Source organism: Bubalus bubalis, chromosome 5 (genome assembly GCF_019923935.1).
Source record: "Bubalus bubalis isolate 160015118507 breed Murrah chromosome 5, NDDB_SH_1, whole genome shotgun sequence".
Lineage (NCBI taxonomy): Eukaryota > Metazoa > Chordata > Mammalia > Artiodactyla > Bovidae > Bubalus > Bubalus bubalis.
Window position 1 is genome coordinate 86,735,084 of NC_059161.1, and position 17,297 is coordinate 86,752,380.

Consider the following 17,297-nt stretch of genomic DNA (forward strand, 5'->3'; position numbering starts at 1 on the left):
TGAATACATTTTAGAAGAATCACCCATTGTTGAAGTCCTTATTCACTCTCAGGTTCATTCTCCAGTGTTACATTAACTCATACTTGAATGCATATCTGCTGAGTGTAAGATGATGTGGAATATATAATGATTTAGAAATAATTCTTGATCTCAAGACACTTAAGTCTATTAATACCAGAAAAAAATTATGCCAAATTAAAGAAGTGGAATCATAATAAAGGATGTAAAAGTCAAGTAATTTGGAATTTCAGGGAAGTTAAGAATTTTTATAGCATGGGAAAATAAGATTTCTTCATGAAAGCGGTGGCCTTTGAGATACGTCTTAAAGAATTGCTAGTGTTCAGTATGAGAATGGGAATGAAGTCATTATTAATAGTATGTGGGGAAATGAAGAAACAAGAAAATCTACTAGTTGATCCATGTTGGTTTAGCTGGATTAGAGTGAATCAAAGAGAAACAATGGAATATAAAACTGGAAAGGGTTTGGAACAAATGTGGTTGGTCATAGACTGTAGGAAAGAAAGAATACGTGGATTTTCCTATGAAAGTGTTAGTTGCTCAGTCGTGTTCTACTCTTTGCGACCACGTGTACTGTAGCCCACCAGGCTCCACGGTCCGTGGAATTCTCTAGGCAAGAATACTAGGGTTGCCATCCCCTTCTCCAGGGGATCTTCCCCACCCAGGGACTGAACCCAGGTCTCATGCACTGCAGGCAGATTCTTTATCACCTGAGCCACCAGGGACGCCTATAAAACGTATTTTCCTATAGAAGGACATGAAAGGTTAATCAATAGGAGACTGCAATGATCAGACATTTTCTTTGGTAATATGATTTGAAAGAACTTGAAAGTTGATTGATTTCTAGCAGGAAGAGAAATACCTGGCAGAACTCTGAGATTTGAACCTCTTTTCTGGTAGGATGTAGGTTCTATGTCCAGATCTATGGGAATTAGAAAAAGATAATTTGGAAAATAAGATAATAGCGATTTTGGATGTGTTACAATTTAGAGTGGATTTCAGGTGGAAATTATCTAGTAGGCATAGAAAATGTGAAGCTAGAGCTTTGGAAAAGAGATTTAAAAATAAAGATGTGACAATAATGATTAAAGAACATCATATTCTGTGATCATTTTCTCTGGTTTAAGATATTTGTTACATTAAAAATTTAATGCTTACTATAATAACATGCAGTTTAGAATTATTTTTATTTTTTATTGCAAACCTCTTGATTTAAAAAGAAACCCATTGTGGCTTTTAAATTTCTTTTCCGTGTTGGATAAATTCTTGTGCAGTGACATAATTTTTACATTTTGTTCTCAAATGTAAGATGATTATGTAATATCTGTTTATATTTTTGTGGGACAGTTATAAAATCATTAGTCATTTGAGCACATTAGAAACCCAATGTCATTTTGAACAAATAATTTGAAGAAAAGGTTTGTTTTTGTCTAGGATATCAAAGCACACATTCCTCCAGGGCTGTTGCAAATTCTGTCACTTTATCTGCTACTGCTAAGTCACTTCAGTCGTGTCCAACTCTGTGTGACCCAATAGAAGTCAGCCCACCAGGTTCCCCCATCCCTGGGATTCTCCAGGCAAGAACACTGGAGTGGTTTGCCATTTCCTTCTCCAATGCATGAAAGTGAAAAGTGAAAGTGAAGTCGCTCAGTCGTGTCCGACTCTTAGCGACCCCATGGACTGCAACCTACCAGGCTCCTCCATCCATGGGATTTTCCAGGCAAGAGTACTGGAGTGGGGTGCCATTGCCTTCTCCTTGTCACTTTATCTACTTCTCCTTAAACTAGTTGATGACTATTCTGCTACTTACATTAAGGTCAACATCAGCCATACTCCATTCTCTTCCCCTAGGAAACTTAAGTGAGACTAAAGGAAGACTCAGCAATGCTTTGATGTGTATGAAATGAGTTATTTTCTCTGTCTTTAATTTACCTCCCAGGAGTTAATATTTTTAAAATATATTATATATTCTCATCAGTGTATTTCTGTGTATTGAGGAAGAATATTAATATCTGTTTTTATTTTAATAATGTGAACTTTATTACATGTATTTTCCTTCAATGTTTTTAACTAACAATTTGTCATTACCATATTTCTTTATAATGTTCTAAGAGAAGACAACCATAGATATGAATATTATTTATTCCCTTTCAGAAGTTTTCTAAGCAACTTTAAAAAGACGGTGAAACAACATTAAAGAATCTCTACACTGCTTTAGACAACATCAATGAATCCGAACATTATTTGTGGAAAGCTACTAATATGTGATTCTAAGATTTTCAGTCATTGTTTCAAAACACACATGCAGAAGTCATTCTGTGTGCTATTCTGTTTTGGCCTCCTTCAAATTTGGGGTGTTGTGATTGGGAAAAGACTCTGTTAAAATCTATCTTCTTAATTCCTAGCAAATTTGAGGAAGTATTAGTGATTTATAACGGCATTATTCCCAAGAGTTTGGGAGAAACAATATTGAGTTTCCTCGACTCACAACTAGATCAGGTTTTAAAGCTTTCCTGATGCATTTGGCCAGCATTTAGAAGAGGGAGGTTTAAAGGCTACTACAAGACATGGGGGAATGTTAAAATCATATGTAGTCATCATTCATAGGATCTGCACTGAAAGAATAGAACAGAGATGTGAATATTTGGCAAAATGCACATTTCCTTTAGAATACATTATAAGGTTAAATCAAGCCAGATGCGCACTCAGACATACAAAGACTAACTTTGTTGCTCCCTGTTCTGTCTTCTTGGCTTAGGTCTTTTCATAACCTGAGATTTAATTCACAGTAAGGGAAACATCAAGAGACATGTGGACGATCAGATTGGTAGCCTAGAACTCTGCTGAGAGCCTTGCTTTCTGGCGGCTACAGCTTTTACTACATAGAGGCTCTGGCCAGCATTAAGTAGTGTGAAGCCAAAGTGGTGGGTGGTCTTTACAGATCACATCATTTTGTTTGGAGATTTACTAATGACAAAACTAATTGGAGTTATTAAAAACTAGAATGTACTTTAAATAATTAAATATTAGACCCAAAATTATAAGTATAATAATATAATTTTAATAGTATCGATAATATTTAAATAGTATAATTTTTATAATATTTTGATGTGTTTCAATATTTTAAACTACTGTTCATAGTAATAATTCTATTAGAAACACCGACTGTCATATTGTGGTTTGGAAATTCCAAGTTACAGTAGATCTCGACCCTGAACATGTGCTTTTTAGTTTATAATTTGTCATGAACAGATGATGAATACCTAACTATTTATTTAGTGTTTTCATTGACTTCCAATCTGTCATTCTTCTTTGATGAGTTTTTACATATCTCCATGGTGACTTCACCTAGAGCATCCTTATGTGACCTATATTAATTGGTCAACACAGTGAACTTGAGGATCTTCAACTTGCTTCATGTAACACATTCTGTGTTACAGGGCCCTCAGAGCCACTGCCATTTTCTTTTATCTGTGCTTTAACTTCAGCCCATATTTTTCTTTATATTGTTGTACATTGATTCTAAGGGCTTCTCCAGTAGCTCAGCTGTGAAGAATTCACCTGCAATGCAGGAGAAGTGCAGGAGACCAGGGTTCAATCCCTGGGTTGGGAAGATGCCCTGGAGAAGGAAATGGCAACCCACTCCAGTATTCTTGCCTGGGACTCCCATGGATAGAGGAGCCTGCCAGACTACAGTCCGTGGGGGTCACAAAGAGTTGGGCAGGACTTATTGACTAAACAACAGCACATTGATTCTACTCATCTTCAGCAGATCCTTTTTTCTCCTTCTACTCCATTTGATTTCTCATGCAATCCTTACCCATTTTCCATATCTTTGCTTTAGTGGAGACAGTGGCCTGCCACAGTTAAGAAGTATATAGACAGACAGACTTGGATCCAAACTCTGTCTTGGATCTACTCTACTCAATTTTCTTAACTATACAAGACAACTCACCAGGGTTTTCATGAGCTTTTAGAAATGAGCTTGGCAGTGCTTTTGGCCCATGGTACTCAGTGAACACTGTGCAGTCACATGCGCATGATCCCTTACCCGTAATTCTTATGTTAGATGTATTTTCAGAATTCAGAATTTTGAGGCTTTTTTAAAAATAAAAATATACATATTTAATATATTACATAAGATCTTTAACAGGATATGAGGCAGCATTCTTAAACAAATGAGTATTTCATTAGGAAAGTACTTCTGTATAAAAGTTCATTAACCTCACATCATTACCTTCCCATCAATTCAGTTGGATAGTACCACCAAATGGGCCATTTAAAAAAACTCATTTTTGAGAAATTTTAAATTTTAGAATTGTGGAAGGAGGTTGGGATTCTTAAAAGGAGATTCTGCATTTTCTTATTGTGAACTGAAAATTATTCTCCTGTTTTTGCTATGTGGCTATTTTCTATATTTCCTAAACATGGGACCACAGATACTTTTTCTTACCTCCAGTACCACAGTTCACTCCCTTTTCCAGGTACCCTTACATTTTACTCTAGATTTTTTTGAGAATTAAGGGAGAGAATGAAATAAAACTCTTTCAGTAGGAGTTCCTTCACTGGACATAATGAAATCAGGTCATGCTGATAATTTTTTTTTTAATTTCACTGGAATTTATTAAAATGTGAAGTGTATAATAATATCTGTGAAGAAAAAGACACTAAAATTATTAGTCTCCATTTCTTCCTTTGTGGTTAAAAGCTGTGTCCTCATAAATATTTCAACTCAGAGGATACTTAAACAAGATTTGTGATTAGATACCCTAGCAGTTTTAGGCTATGTGTATTGTTTGTTTTATATAAATATGTATGGGTTTTTAGAGAAATGGGTATTGTCTTATTGACTGCTTGGCATTGTTTTATTTTTCCCCCACTAATGAGGATCTGTATAGATTTTTAGTCCATTCCTTTCTATTTTCTATTGATTTTGGAGATGTGCTATGAGAAGAAAAGTAGTAATTGAATCACAGTCTGGTAATACATAATTATTATTCAGAATTGATTCCAGTATTTATTTATTTTTTAGTGTCCTACTGAAACCAAAGCAACATTTGGGGTCCACCTTAAGATAGTAGGAGACTGGACAGGTATGTAGAACATAGAGTTTTAAAATATATGCTTTGAAAATAGTAGGTCATACAATAATTTTAATGTTTAACTAATGGAATGACCAACATGTTTAGAAATGTATGATGTTCTCAAGCTGTTGTTTTGTTTTCCTTCTTTGCTTGTACATTTTTGATATTCAAGTGTTATCTTTTTTCCTTATAAGATGTATTTTTGGAGTTGGGATACCTTGGATATCAGTAATTGTTAATAGTGTGTTGTTCACGTGATTGTAAATCATAGATTTCTACCTGCTTGTCAGATGTACTGGCAACAGTGAGAACATTGAAATGTATGTTTTAGTGAGTGTGATTTTAAAATTAGTGTATTTACTTTCAAAATATTCAACACCTAGGATTCAGTTCAGTTCAGTTGCTCAGTCATATCTGACTCTGTGACCCCATGGACTGCAGCACGCCAGACCTCCCTGTCCATCACCAACTCCCGGAGTTTACTCAAACTCATGTTCATTGAGTTGTTGATGCCACCCAACCATCTCATCCTCTCTTGTCCCCTTCTCCCACCTTCAATCTTTCCCAGCATCAGGGTCTTTTCCAGTGAGTCAGTTCTTCTCATCAGGTGGCCAAAGTATTGGAGTTTCAGCTTCAACATCAGCCTTCCAGGAAACACTCAGGACTGATTTCCTTTAGGATGGACTGGTTGGATCTTCTTGCAGTCCGAGGGACTCTCAGGCGTCTTCTCCAACACCACAGTTCAAAAGCATCAATTCTTTGGCACTCAGCTTTCTTTATGGTCCAACTCTTATATCCACACAACTACTGGAAAAACCATAGCTTTGACTAGACAGACCTTTGTTGGCAAAATAATGTCTTTGCTTTTTAATATGCTGTCTAGGTTGGTCATAACTTTTCTTCCAAGGAGCAAGCGTCTTTTAATTTGCAATCACACAAATCTAGTTCCTGCATGACCTTTTGCATGATATTATCTGTATATATATATAACAAATGTACAACATCTTTGGAATGGTGGTCATTTATAGTAGCCGATCTGTTGGTGATATTTTGCTCTTTTATTGATTTTTTTTATTATTATCTGAAAGGTGCATTGTATTAAGAGCTGTGAGTAAATAAAAGAAATATTACACCTTCTTATATTCCCTCGGCCCAACAGAGTGACTGGCAGTGAGTGATCAGTAAATGTTAACTTGTTGGCTGATTGTTTCTTTTGGTTTCCCAAAGGAAAGGATGCAAATGTAAATAAAGAGTAATTTTTTAATTGAGTCCTGCACTAGGAGTTGGTTTGTGAAAACTATAGGGAATCATAAAAAGGCAGAGTCAGTGTGATCTAGGGCCATATGAGAAGCTTCACAGAGAAGACGGAGTGTAAGCCCAACTTGAGAATCAGGCAGGTGAAGAAAGAAGGTGACCCACAGCACTGTCAAAAATCAGGCCAGGTAAATTTGCCCTTATTCAAGAAAGGTAAGTTTCTTAAATAAGGCTATCAGAAGTAAAGATAACGTTTTGGGGAGTAGTATGGTAAAAGCATTGAGTCAACCTGGTGCAGATCTTGAATGCCTTGACAAGGTGTTAGAACAGCCTGGAGATGTTAGGGAGCACTTGAAGCATCGGAAGCATCGTAGTGAAAGTGGTGCTGATAACTTGCTAGTGGACAGGGTTAGGATCAAGGGAAGACCGATTGGTCCTGGAAGGCAGAGGAGAAGGAATCAGTGCAGGAGTGAGGCTGGAAACTGAGGATGTATTTGCAAGCGCCGTTTAAGAAGTTAGTATTAGAAAGGGGGGCTATTTATTGTAAAAATCAGGAAAGGACAAGATGTTTTGTAACAGAGAAGGGATATTTTAGAAAAATATGTTGAAAAAGTTTGTGTGATACACTTAAAAATAATAGTGTGTATAAAATTCTTTGTCTATAGAAAGAGCAGTCAACTTGGAATTGGAGATGAGAAAAGAATGGGGGAAATATGCAGCATAGGATTTAATGGGCAGACGATGAAACTAATCCAAAGATATTTGAGCAGGGATGACCTATTTGGAATCAATGAAAAAAATCAAGCTTCTGTTCATATTATTTATTTGATAGCTTTCGAAAGAGATTATGGTAGTTCATTGTGAGAAGGATTCTGATGTTGTATAGAAATAGTAATTCCCATAATTCCAGAACTAGTTGATATAAGTAAAGAGTTTTTTTTTTTTTTTTTGCACTGTTTGACAAATAAAAAATGAGTGAAATTCTTCTCTGGTAAGAATCCCAATATAGTAAGAATTAACTTTAGCAATGAATGATAATCGATAGAGTTATATATCTGAAGGGAAACAAGTGCAATGAAGTCATAATTTAATTCATCAGGGTAAGGAGAGAGTTTATCATGGCTTATTACTAGCTATTGTTACCAAGTTTCTTCATAAAGTTATTTTCTATTGTCATTATCTAATCATTTATTTTAATGTTGTCTATTAGGAGTTTTTAATAGTTTTAATTTTATCCTCTTTTTTAATGTACAGTGCCATGGAGGGGGAAACAAGCTCATTCTCTTCAGAGAGTTCAGTTCCAGTTAGATGCTTTTCAATTAACAGACTTTATTGGTTGTTGACTTTAAATATTTGTTGATTTGGGGGAAAATGTCAGGCATTCATGCAGAGAACCACGAAATAATTCTGCCATTGCCACTTTAGTTCAGAAAATGTTTTGGCTGTCTTATAAAAATAATTATGGAAGGAAAAATGGGAATAGCATTGCTGAAATCAAGGATTATTTATTTTTATTCTACAAGAATTTGTATTATGTATTACTCCATATTAAAAGCAGTAGGTATAGAAAATATACCAGAGAGATGCTTAAGAAGTTGAATAACAGAGGTTTACTTTTTAAACTGACTGAGAAATGTTTTACTGTGACTAGTTCTTCCCTGAAATATGTTCTGCCTGCTGAGCCACAAGGGAAGTCCAAGAATACTGGAGTGGGTATCCTGTCCCTTCTCCAGCAGATATTCCTGATCCAGGAATAGAACCAGGGTCTCCTGCATTGCAGATAGATTCTTTACCAACTGAACTACCAGGAAAGCCCGGTATGTTCTGCCTAGGCAGTTCTAAAGAACAGGTTTAGTACCACCTCATGGGTCTAATCTAAGTCTAATCCGCCACACCCAGCTGTAAGAGTACCCAAGAAGTACATAAAGCAGCTATAGAGCACAGGACAAGGAGGCACTGGGCTTCCCCAGTGGCTCAGTGGTAAGGAATCCGCTTGCAGTGTAGGAGACACAGAGAGGCAGGTTCAGTCCCTGGGTTGGGAAGATCCTGTGGAGGATGGCATGGCAACCCACTCCAGTATTCTTGCTTGGAGAATCCCATGGACAGAGGAGCCTGGTGGGCTACAGTCCATGGAGTTGCAAAGAATCAGACAGGACTGAAGTGACTAAGCATTCACACTAGTTGTATCTCCTAAGTATGTGAAAGACTCATTAAGTGTAGAAGACTCTTCAAACCTCTTTAATTCTGCAATTCAGGTTTTTCCTTGAAATGATAATGATAGAGGGGTGGAGTGAATTATCTGAGGAGATTTCTCTTTGAACTGAAAAAACCTGTTGTTTTTCTAGAAATCAGTCCTGCTTTCCAATTTCAAATGTATGGTTACATTTTGATTGCCAGTTGGCCTGATTATCATTCTCATAGTCCCAAATATTTTTTTACTTTCTTCGTTAGGTATCATTACTACTGGATAATGTCTCACCATTGGTTATTTTAATTGGTTTAAGTAGCAGGTTACCCTAGAGAGATTTGACTTTTACTATAAAACATTATATACCTAATACCCACATGTAATTAATCTGAAAATCTTGTCATTTTTCCACTCAGTAACTAATGGATTCATGATTATTGGATGGACATCCAACAAAAGGCCAGTTGTGTGTATCACATAATGGTTTTTCCTTGAATCTTGGTTATCAGTTCCCATCCTGTCTATTTGTAAATCTTGCTGCTACCTAAAGATATGATTAACTTGAGAATTGAAAGCAGGAAAACAGGGCCATGTACCATTTTGGATTTGCCTTGTTCACAGAACACACAGACACTTACACTACCGTAATCTTAGATAGCGGTCTCGTTAGAGACTGGTCCAAGAAAGAGGTGATAACTGTCTGTCTCTGTTTTCTTCTACTCATATTAGCCAGGCATGTTTTATACTTCTTCATCTAGATGATTGCTTTTGAAAAGATTAAAACAGAATATGTATAATATATTCTAAGTATTTTTTTTTCCATTTAGGGGAGCCTCTTGTCAGATTATGACTACTCTAAATTATAATAATGTTATTATTTTATAATGATATGTTCTGGAAGAATGATGACATCTACCCTACCCTAAATATATCTGTGAATAGCTTTGGTTGTTGCAAAATGCAAAACAATAAAAGTACTCCTGTTGAAGGACATGCCAAAAGAAGTGATCTATAGTGACAAGAAATATACTTTTGTTGTTTCTATGACTAGCAAATTATAATGGTTAGTCATTTGTAGAGGACAGCATTTAATTATTTGTAAGTTTTGGCTAACAAATATTTATTAAACATTTGGTTTATGCCAGATGCTGCACTAGGTTCTATAGATACAACATTGCCCAAAATAGACAAGGTCCCTGCTCTCATAGAGACTGTGTTCTAGTCAATAAAGACCTCCCAGAAACAAAATCAAATCAATATGTAGTGTGTTAGGTAGTGATAAGTGCTATGAGAAAAGTAAAGGTAAGGGAGTAAGAATGGTGAAGGGTGGTAGTGCTATTTTAGATAGGGGTAGGACTATTTTAGATACAGATTTCTGAATAGACAGGTAAGTAGATAAGGGAATACATCAGGTGGATTTCAGGGAAAAGTACATTTAGACAAAGGAAACAGTAAGTGCAAAGTCCCTGAGGTGGGGGTGACTTTGGATATCCAGGGAAGGCAAGGATCCCAGTGGGGCTGGTATACAGTCAGTGAATGATGGTGGTGGGAAATGAGATCAGGAGGACAGTGGGGGGAGGTCAGACTCTATGGGCTACGGAAGGACTTGGATTTTAATCTGATTGAATTAAAAGCATGATTTTGAAGTCTACATCTGAATGATTATTTTGTTCTACTCACATTACTTAGTGTTTGGCAAGCCAAAAATTTTTTTGTTTTCAAAAAAAAAAAAGACTTAAGTTTAGGGAGGAAAAAGCAAATGGTGATACCTCTGAGCATTGTAGAAAACAGCTTGAAAAAAAAGAAAACAGGTCAAATTTTTTTGATGGAAGAGGAGGTGTAACATCATTTTGAGATGCCTCAGTGGAGATTCTATCCCCTGCCACATGGCCCTGGTTTATGGGCTCCGGTAGCCTCACCTGTCCACTGTGTTTCCCACCAGCTCGTATATGGATGGTAGTAGAGAAGGCAATGGCACCCCACTCCAGTACTCTTGCCTGGAAAATCCCATGGACGGAGGAGCCTGGTAGGCTGCAGTCCATGGGGTCGCTAAGAGTCGGACACGACTGAGCTACTTCACTTTCCCTTTTCACTTTCATGCATTGGAGAAGGAAATGGCAACCCACTCCAGTGTTCTTGCCTGGAGAATCCCAGGGATGGGGGAGCCTGGTGGGCTGCCGACTATGAGTCGGACACGACTGAAGCGACTTAGCAGCAGCAGCAGCTTCCTGTTACCCTTTGGATTTTTCCCCTAACTTTAATATGGCTTCCCAGTTCTTATTCATCTGAATCACTCGTTCCCTCTCTCAGATTCTTTCCACTTAAATGATACAGAACCCTTTCTGGACTGGGCTGGACCCAGACTATCACAGAAGGTCAGCAGATCCTCTCTGAACAGAGCACTGAATCACTGAGAGGAGTGATAGATACATGGGAGAGAGTAGAGGGACTGAAAACCTCCTTAAGCAGTCAAACATTTGTGTCCAGGGAGCGGTAAGAAGTGCAGTGTTGCTGGAACTAAGTGGAAATGTTTTAGGGAATAAAGTCTGAGAAATGCCCATAGACTGGATATGATAAGCCTTTGCAGGATTCAGTTTTTATTATAAATGTTATGGAGACTCATTTGAGGATTTTAAGAATATGATGGGATGGGCAAGAGTGGAAGTCAGGAGATAAGAGAGAAGTTCTTGCTGACGTCTAGACAGAAGTGCTAATTACTCACAGGGTGACAGAGACTGGAGCTTGAGAAGTGGATGGATCTTGAAGGTGTATCTTTCAAGTTTTGTGGATCCATTGGGGGTGGGTTATAAAAAAAGCTATGAATTGTATATAACGCCAAGGTTTTCAGTTTCCTTAAGTTAAGTGGACTATGTTGCTGCTTATTAAGATAAAGAACACTGTGGCATATTAGGAGGATAAGAGTGGACACTGAAAGTTCAGTTCCATACATTTTAAATTTGAGAGCTCTAAGCTAGGGATCTAAACTTGGGAACCATTAGTACCTTCATGGATTTAAATCCTTGACGCTGGTCAGGATCACCTAGGGCAGTAATTCTCAATTATGTACAATCCAGCATCATGTTTTATAACATTTTATATTCCACTTTACGTTCTTAAAACTAAATGCACGGATATTATATACACAAATGATTTATAAAAAAATCAATAAAATGTTCTAACCTTAGTATAAAGGAGCTGTGTAAATAATTTATAGTAAATGATTTACATTCAGTATTTAAATTTTTAGGCATGACTACACTGGAAGTCAAAATGAAATAGGTGACTTATAGCCACATACAAAATGAGTATGAATAAGACAGTTCCAAATTCAGGCTCCCAATGCCAAATACTGTTGAGGCCCAGTTTCTTTATGTGGTATGCTTTCAAAATGGTAAACATCTTTTGGTTAAGTTCTAAGCACAATAGAGTACAATATTACTTTAATTTTTAGTGTGGTTACAATGCTAGAAATTCCAGTGTATGTTTGAATCATGTAAAATCTTTGCATTTTTTATAATTATAAAAGAGTTTTTCATTTACATGAAAGTCCAGAAAGTCATTTGAAAAGCATATGGGGGTGTGACAATTTCTTGCTGCACAGTATTCTCCACAAATTGCAGGATGTTTGCAGTTTCTGACCTCTACTCTGTAAATGTCACTAATATATCATAATTGTGAAAGCCAAGTTGCTTCCATGAGCTCTCAAAACTGCCCGTAAGAGGTGGTATTCTTGTTCAGGAGCAACTAGTTTAAGAAATGTGTATAGATAGAGAAGAAATCTAACTAAGCCCTGAGACATATCAACATATTGAGCTCAGCAAAGGTGATTAAGAAAGAGTGGTCACTGAAGAAAAAGAGGAACCTGGGGCAAGTCTGAGTCCTGGATACCACAGGACAGTGTTTGAAAAAAGAACCAGTTGGGACAAATGCTGCTGAAGAGTGGAGTAAAATGAGGGCTGATCTAATGCCCTTAGGAATTGTGATTTAATGGAGTGCTGGAAAGAGAAGATAATAATAGAAAGGAAAATTGGAGATAAGTAGAGACAAATCTGGTGTGTTGGAGTCAGCTCCTATGAGCTCATTGAGTTATTACGTGCTTCTTTTCCAACTCTGCTTTCAGTGAAGTCAAGTTTCATAGCTTTAAGTCATCCACAATGTGACTATTCACTCCATAGAAATCGACAAACCCCATAAAGTAGGGGTTAGAAAAAATTTAAGACCTGGCTATTAAATATTTGTTAGCATATCACTGGACAAATTCTAAGGAATTTGGATGCAAAAATGAAGTGAAGAAATAGGGCAATAGTTGAATGGGGGGAAGACATAGGGAGAAGGCTAAGTTTAGAGTGAGTATAAAATAAATGTATGCATTTTTGTCTGTTTGTGTATATGCATGCTAAGTCGCTTCAGTCTTGTCCAACTCTTTGTGACCCTATGGGTTTTAGATTGCCAGTCTCCTCTGTTCATGGGAATTTCCAGGCAAGAATACTGCAATGGGTTGCCATTCCTTCTCCAAGGGATCTTCCTGACCCAGGAATTGAACCCACATCTCTTATGTCTCCTGCATTGAAAGGCAGTTTCTTTTATAATAGCACCACCTGGGAAGCCCAATTTATATAATATGTACATATATTGAATGTGAACAATTATATTTATATATGCCTGAGGACAATATGAAAAATAAGATTGAAGTAGAGATGGAAATATAAGGATAAGAGACTTGTGGAAGCTTCCTGATTGATGCTTTTGAACGGTGGTATTGGAGAAGACTCTTGAGAGTCCCTTGGACTGTAAGGCGATCAAACCAGTCAATCCTAAAGGAAATCAACCCCGAATATTCATTGGAAGGACTGATGCTGAAGCTGCAATACTTTGGCTACCTGATGCGAAGGGCTGAAAAGACCCTGATGCTGGGAAAGGTTGAAGGCAGGAAGAGAAGGGTATGACAGAGGGTGAGATGGTTAGATGGCATCACCAACTCGATGAACATGAGTTTGAGCAAGCTCTGGGAGTTGGTGATGGACAGGGAAGCCTGGCGTGCTCCTTGCGGTTGCAGAGTTGGGCTCAACTAAGCTACTGAACTGAACTGAGAGATGTAAATATTGATAGTGCTGGAGAGCTAGAGGGTATAGATACAGGAGCAAAGTCTATCAGGGTCTCCTGATGGATTCTAAGAGAACTGGGTTCCAGTGTACAAGTGGAAGAACTGACCTCTGACAAGGCAGCTGGGCAAGCTCATGCTTTACAGAAAGACAGAAAAGATGGTTTAGAGCATCTCTTCTGATTGAAGTGAGTGGAATGGGATTTCTCTTCTGACTCCTTCCATGTTCTTGGTGAAATAAATAGTAAGGTTGTTTCTGAGAATGAGGAAGTGGGGAATACTTTGAATTTTGCGGAGAAGGAAGAAAGTGTAATGTGTCATTTGAAGTAGTAAATCAGTGAGTGAAGCATGATGGCCTTTCTGAGCAGCCTACTGAGATATGTGGTTCAAAATTTAAAGTGAGACAAGTCAGAATAATTGTGAGTTTTTTTCCAGGCATGGTCCACTTCTTCAGATTAGCTACTGAGCAGGTGGGGAGTTGGATTTCACCAGCATTGGTCCATTCCTGATTAAATTCACTATAGCTGTCACCTCCAATCCAGTCTCTGCACTGTAACCGTAGAAACTTCAAAGCATGAACCCAATTAAATCCCTGCTTTTGCTTTAAACACATTAATAGCTTCCCTTGCTCCTAGGATAAAGCAAAAAAAAAAAAAAGAAAAATCCTTCCAGTGGCCTGGAAAGGCCTCCTTGCACAGTCCCTGACCTACCTTTCATCTTGATTGAGTTTTTTTCTTCTCTGTACAACAGTACCCTCGGCTTTTCTGTCCCTCTTGCTTCCCTTGCCGCCTCCCCCCGTTATGTAATCCTGATCCATATGGCCACAGTACTCTCCACCACCCTCTCCCACCCCTACCCACATAGGCACCTGGTATCTTTAAATCATAGCTCAGGAGCCACTTCCTCTACGAAGCCTTCTAGACGTTTCAGTTTCTTGTTTCTTATATGCTGCTGTCAACTATATTTCTTTTCTTGACAGCGCTTATCTCCACTGGTAACTGTATATTCAAAGTGTGATCGTTGGTATAACAAGTTTTCTCCAGTATACTAAAAGCATTATCATAGTACATAGTAGGGACCTGTGTCTCTTTTTTTCACTGTTGTACTCAAGGAGCCATTAAAATGATTGTTTTAAATAAATGCAAATATTTGATAAGGGAAGAGAGGAAGGGAGGAGGAAGATGGAAGGAAAGGAGGGAGAGAGAAGGAGGAAGGAAGGAAGAAAAAGAGGGGAAGGGAGGGAGGAGGAAGGGAGGTGAGAAAGCAGGTAAGCAAGCGGAAAGGTGTATCCTTTGCTTCCTGAAAAATCACCACCTGTGGGGCAGTGGTCAGATATATAAAGGTAATTCTGTGGGCACCCAAATGAAGGAGGCAGAGGAGAAGGGGCAGCAGAGGATGAGATGGCATCACTGACTCCATGGCCGTGAGTGTGAGCAATGGAGATACTGAAGGGCTGGGAAGTTTGGTGTGCTGCAGCTCATGGGGTCGCAAAGAGTTGGACACAGCTTAGCGACCGAATAACAACAATAAGGTGCCTCAGGAGGGAGATGTGGGAGGCTTTCGGCACCCAAATGAGTGTAATGGAAAAAAGCAGGACTTGTCGAGAGTGAGAGATTGTTCCAGAGGGAGAAACAGCTTGAATGATAGTTCAGAGGGGTGAATTACCATGGAAATCCAGAACAATATATATCATGCTGTTGGAAGGCAGCCTGGAATGGTATCCAGAGGTCATGTCATGGAGGAGCTTGTAGGAATTACTAAAATGTGTGGCTTTTTTTTCTAAAGATGTTGGTGAAAAATGGAAGGGTTTAAAACAGGAACTGAAATCAGATTTTTACTTATATGTGTCACCCTACTGGTATTATACAGATTGGAAGGGAGAAAGACTAGGTCAGAAGCAGATACCAAGATCAGTCATGGTGTCAAGCAAGCTGTGCGTGCATGGTAAGTCATCTCAGCTTGGCCTGTTCTTTGTGACTCTGTGGTCTGAAGGCCACCAGGCTTCTCTGTCCATGAGATACTCCAGGCAAGAATACTGGAGTGGGTTGCCATGCCCTCCCTCAGGGCATCTTTCTGATCCAGGGATCAAACTCATGTTTCTTTTGTCTCCTGCAGTGGCAGGCAGGTTCTTTACTGCTGGGAAGTAAAGAATTGGGAAGCCCGTCAAGCAAAACGAGGAGATAAGAATGCTGTTTTGTGACCAAAGAAGTCGGTCTGAACAGTAACTGTAGGAGGGCATTATTGTTAGCCTTATAAAAATCATCTTTGGGAGAAAATGCAGAGAAGTTTGGGGGTGGTAGAAATTGCTGTGAATTACTCAGTAAAGTGGAGGCCAGTAAGTAGAGAGAATCCATGTTCAAAGAGAAGCACAAAGCAAATGGGCCTATTTCTAAATTGCCTCAGAAATCTGAGAGGGATTGAATTTATACTGGTCTGGCCTTTTATTAGCGGTGGGTGATGAGTAGCAAATCCATAGGCAATTACTTGTATATATCTGTCTGGGTAAATGTGAGCAAGGTTTTGATAAACTGTGTCTTGAAGTATGTATTATGTGTATAATGAAACACATTATAACTCTAGCCTTATGTGAATCTATGTGGAAATCATTGAGGACAATTAGTTAATATGATATAATTTAACATAAGTCATTTGCTATCATAATATAGTAAATCATTCAATAAATATGAGCTGCACTTAAATCCCATATTTCATAGTCTGAGAATTCCAGGAAATTTTTCTGTCAGGGAAATGAGAAATTTGTATTACCATTTAAATGCCCATCTGTTCTCAGGAGAGAGGATAAATTGTTTTCCCCTTGGTTTCTCAGTCTATGAACATGAAATTTATGCTGTCATTTTTCAGTAGATGACACCTCACTTATAATGCCACAGAAAATATAGAGATTGCTTAGTAAATGACTGGACTTCACTACTCATTACGTTCCATTCCAGTTCAGTTACTTTACAACTCCAAAGATAGGGAAAAATACAAAATTTTTGCTTTTTTAATCCAATAAAAATATTACTTTTTATTTTTGAAAATAAGTGAATTATTCAATTCCTGGACCTGGAAGTAGAGTTATTATAGCAAAGTGGTTTGTTTGCATGGATTGTTATGTTTTTATTATGAATTGTTTTGTTCCTAAGTTTGGCTTCTCTTTTATCTACTATTTTCTGCTTGATTTTACTATATAGTATTAAGGAAAATAAGAATAGTGATGGGCTTCCTCAGAGTCTAATGTTTAAGACTCTGCTCCACTAAAGGGGCACAGTTGAATCCCAGGTCGGGGAATTAGGATCCTGCATGCTATACAGCACAGCCAAAAAAAAGAATAATGAGAAATTTTCTTGGTAATATAATTTCTTAAGCAATGTCAAAAATATGACAGTAATGTCCTGGGTGGTCAAAAAAGAATATGTCATTTTGCCAAGCTAGTCTGGTGGTAATGGACTAAATAATTTCAAAGCCAAAAAGACAAACATTTTGTTACATTTTCATTATCGTGAGGAACATTTTTAAGTATTTGTTTGTTTGATGTAATTGCTAAGCACTTTATAAAGGACGCTAAATGAATATGGTTCCTGTTTCCTATTTGTAAATTGTAATTTTTAAAGCAAAATTGTAACTTAATGGATTATAATCATGCAGGCAG

At 37.7% G+C, this 17,297-nt stretch overlaps 1 protein-coding gene across 5 annotated transcripts in view; it reads left to right on the forward strand.

Moving 5' to 3' along the window:
- NOX4 (NADPH oxidase 4) overlaps window positions 1–17,297 on the forward strand; it is a 185,948-nt gene that overhangs the window by 96,732 nt on the left and 71,919 nt on the right. For all 5 annotated transcript variants that reach the window (XM_044943413.1, XM_044943414.1, XM_006075176.4 and 2 more), the window contains one exon: window positions 5,051–5,111. In XM_044943413.1, the coding sequence (XP_044799348.1) occupies window positions 5,051–5,111 (61 nt within the window). The remainder of the gene's footprint in view (window positions 1–5,050; window positions 5,112–17,297) is intronic.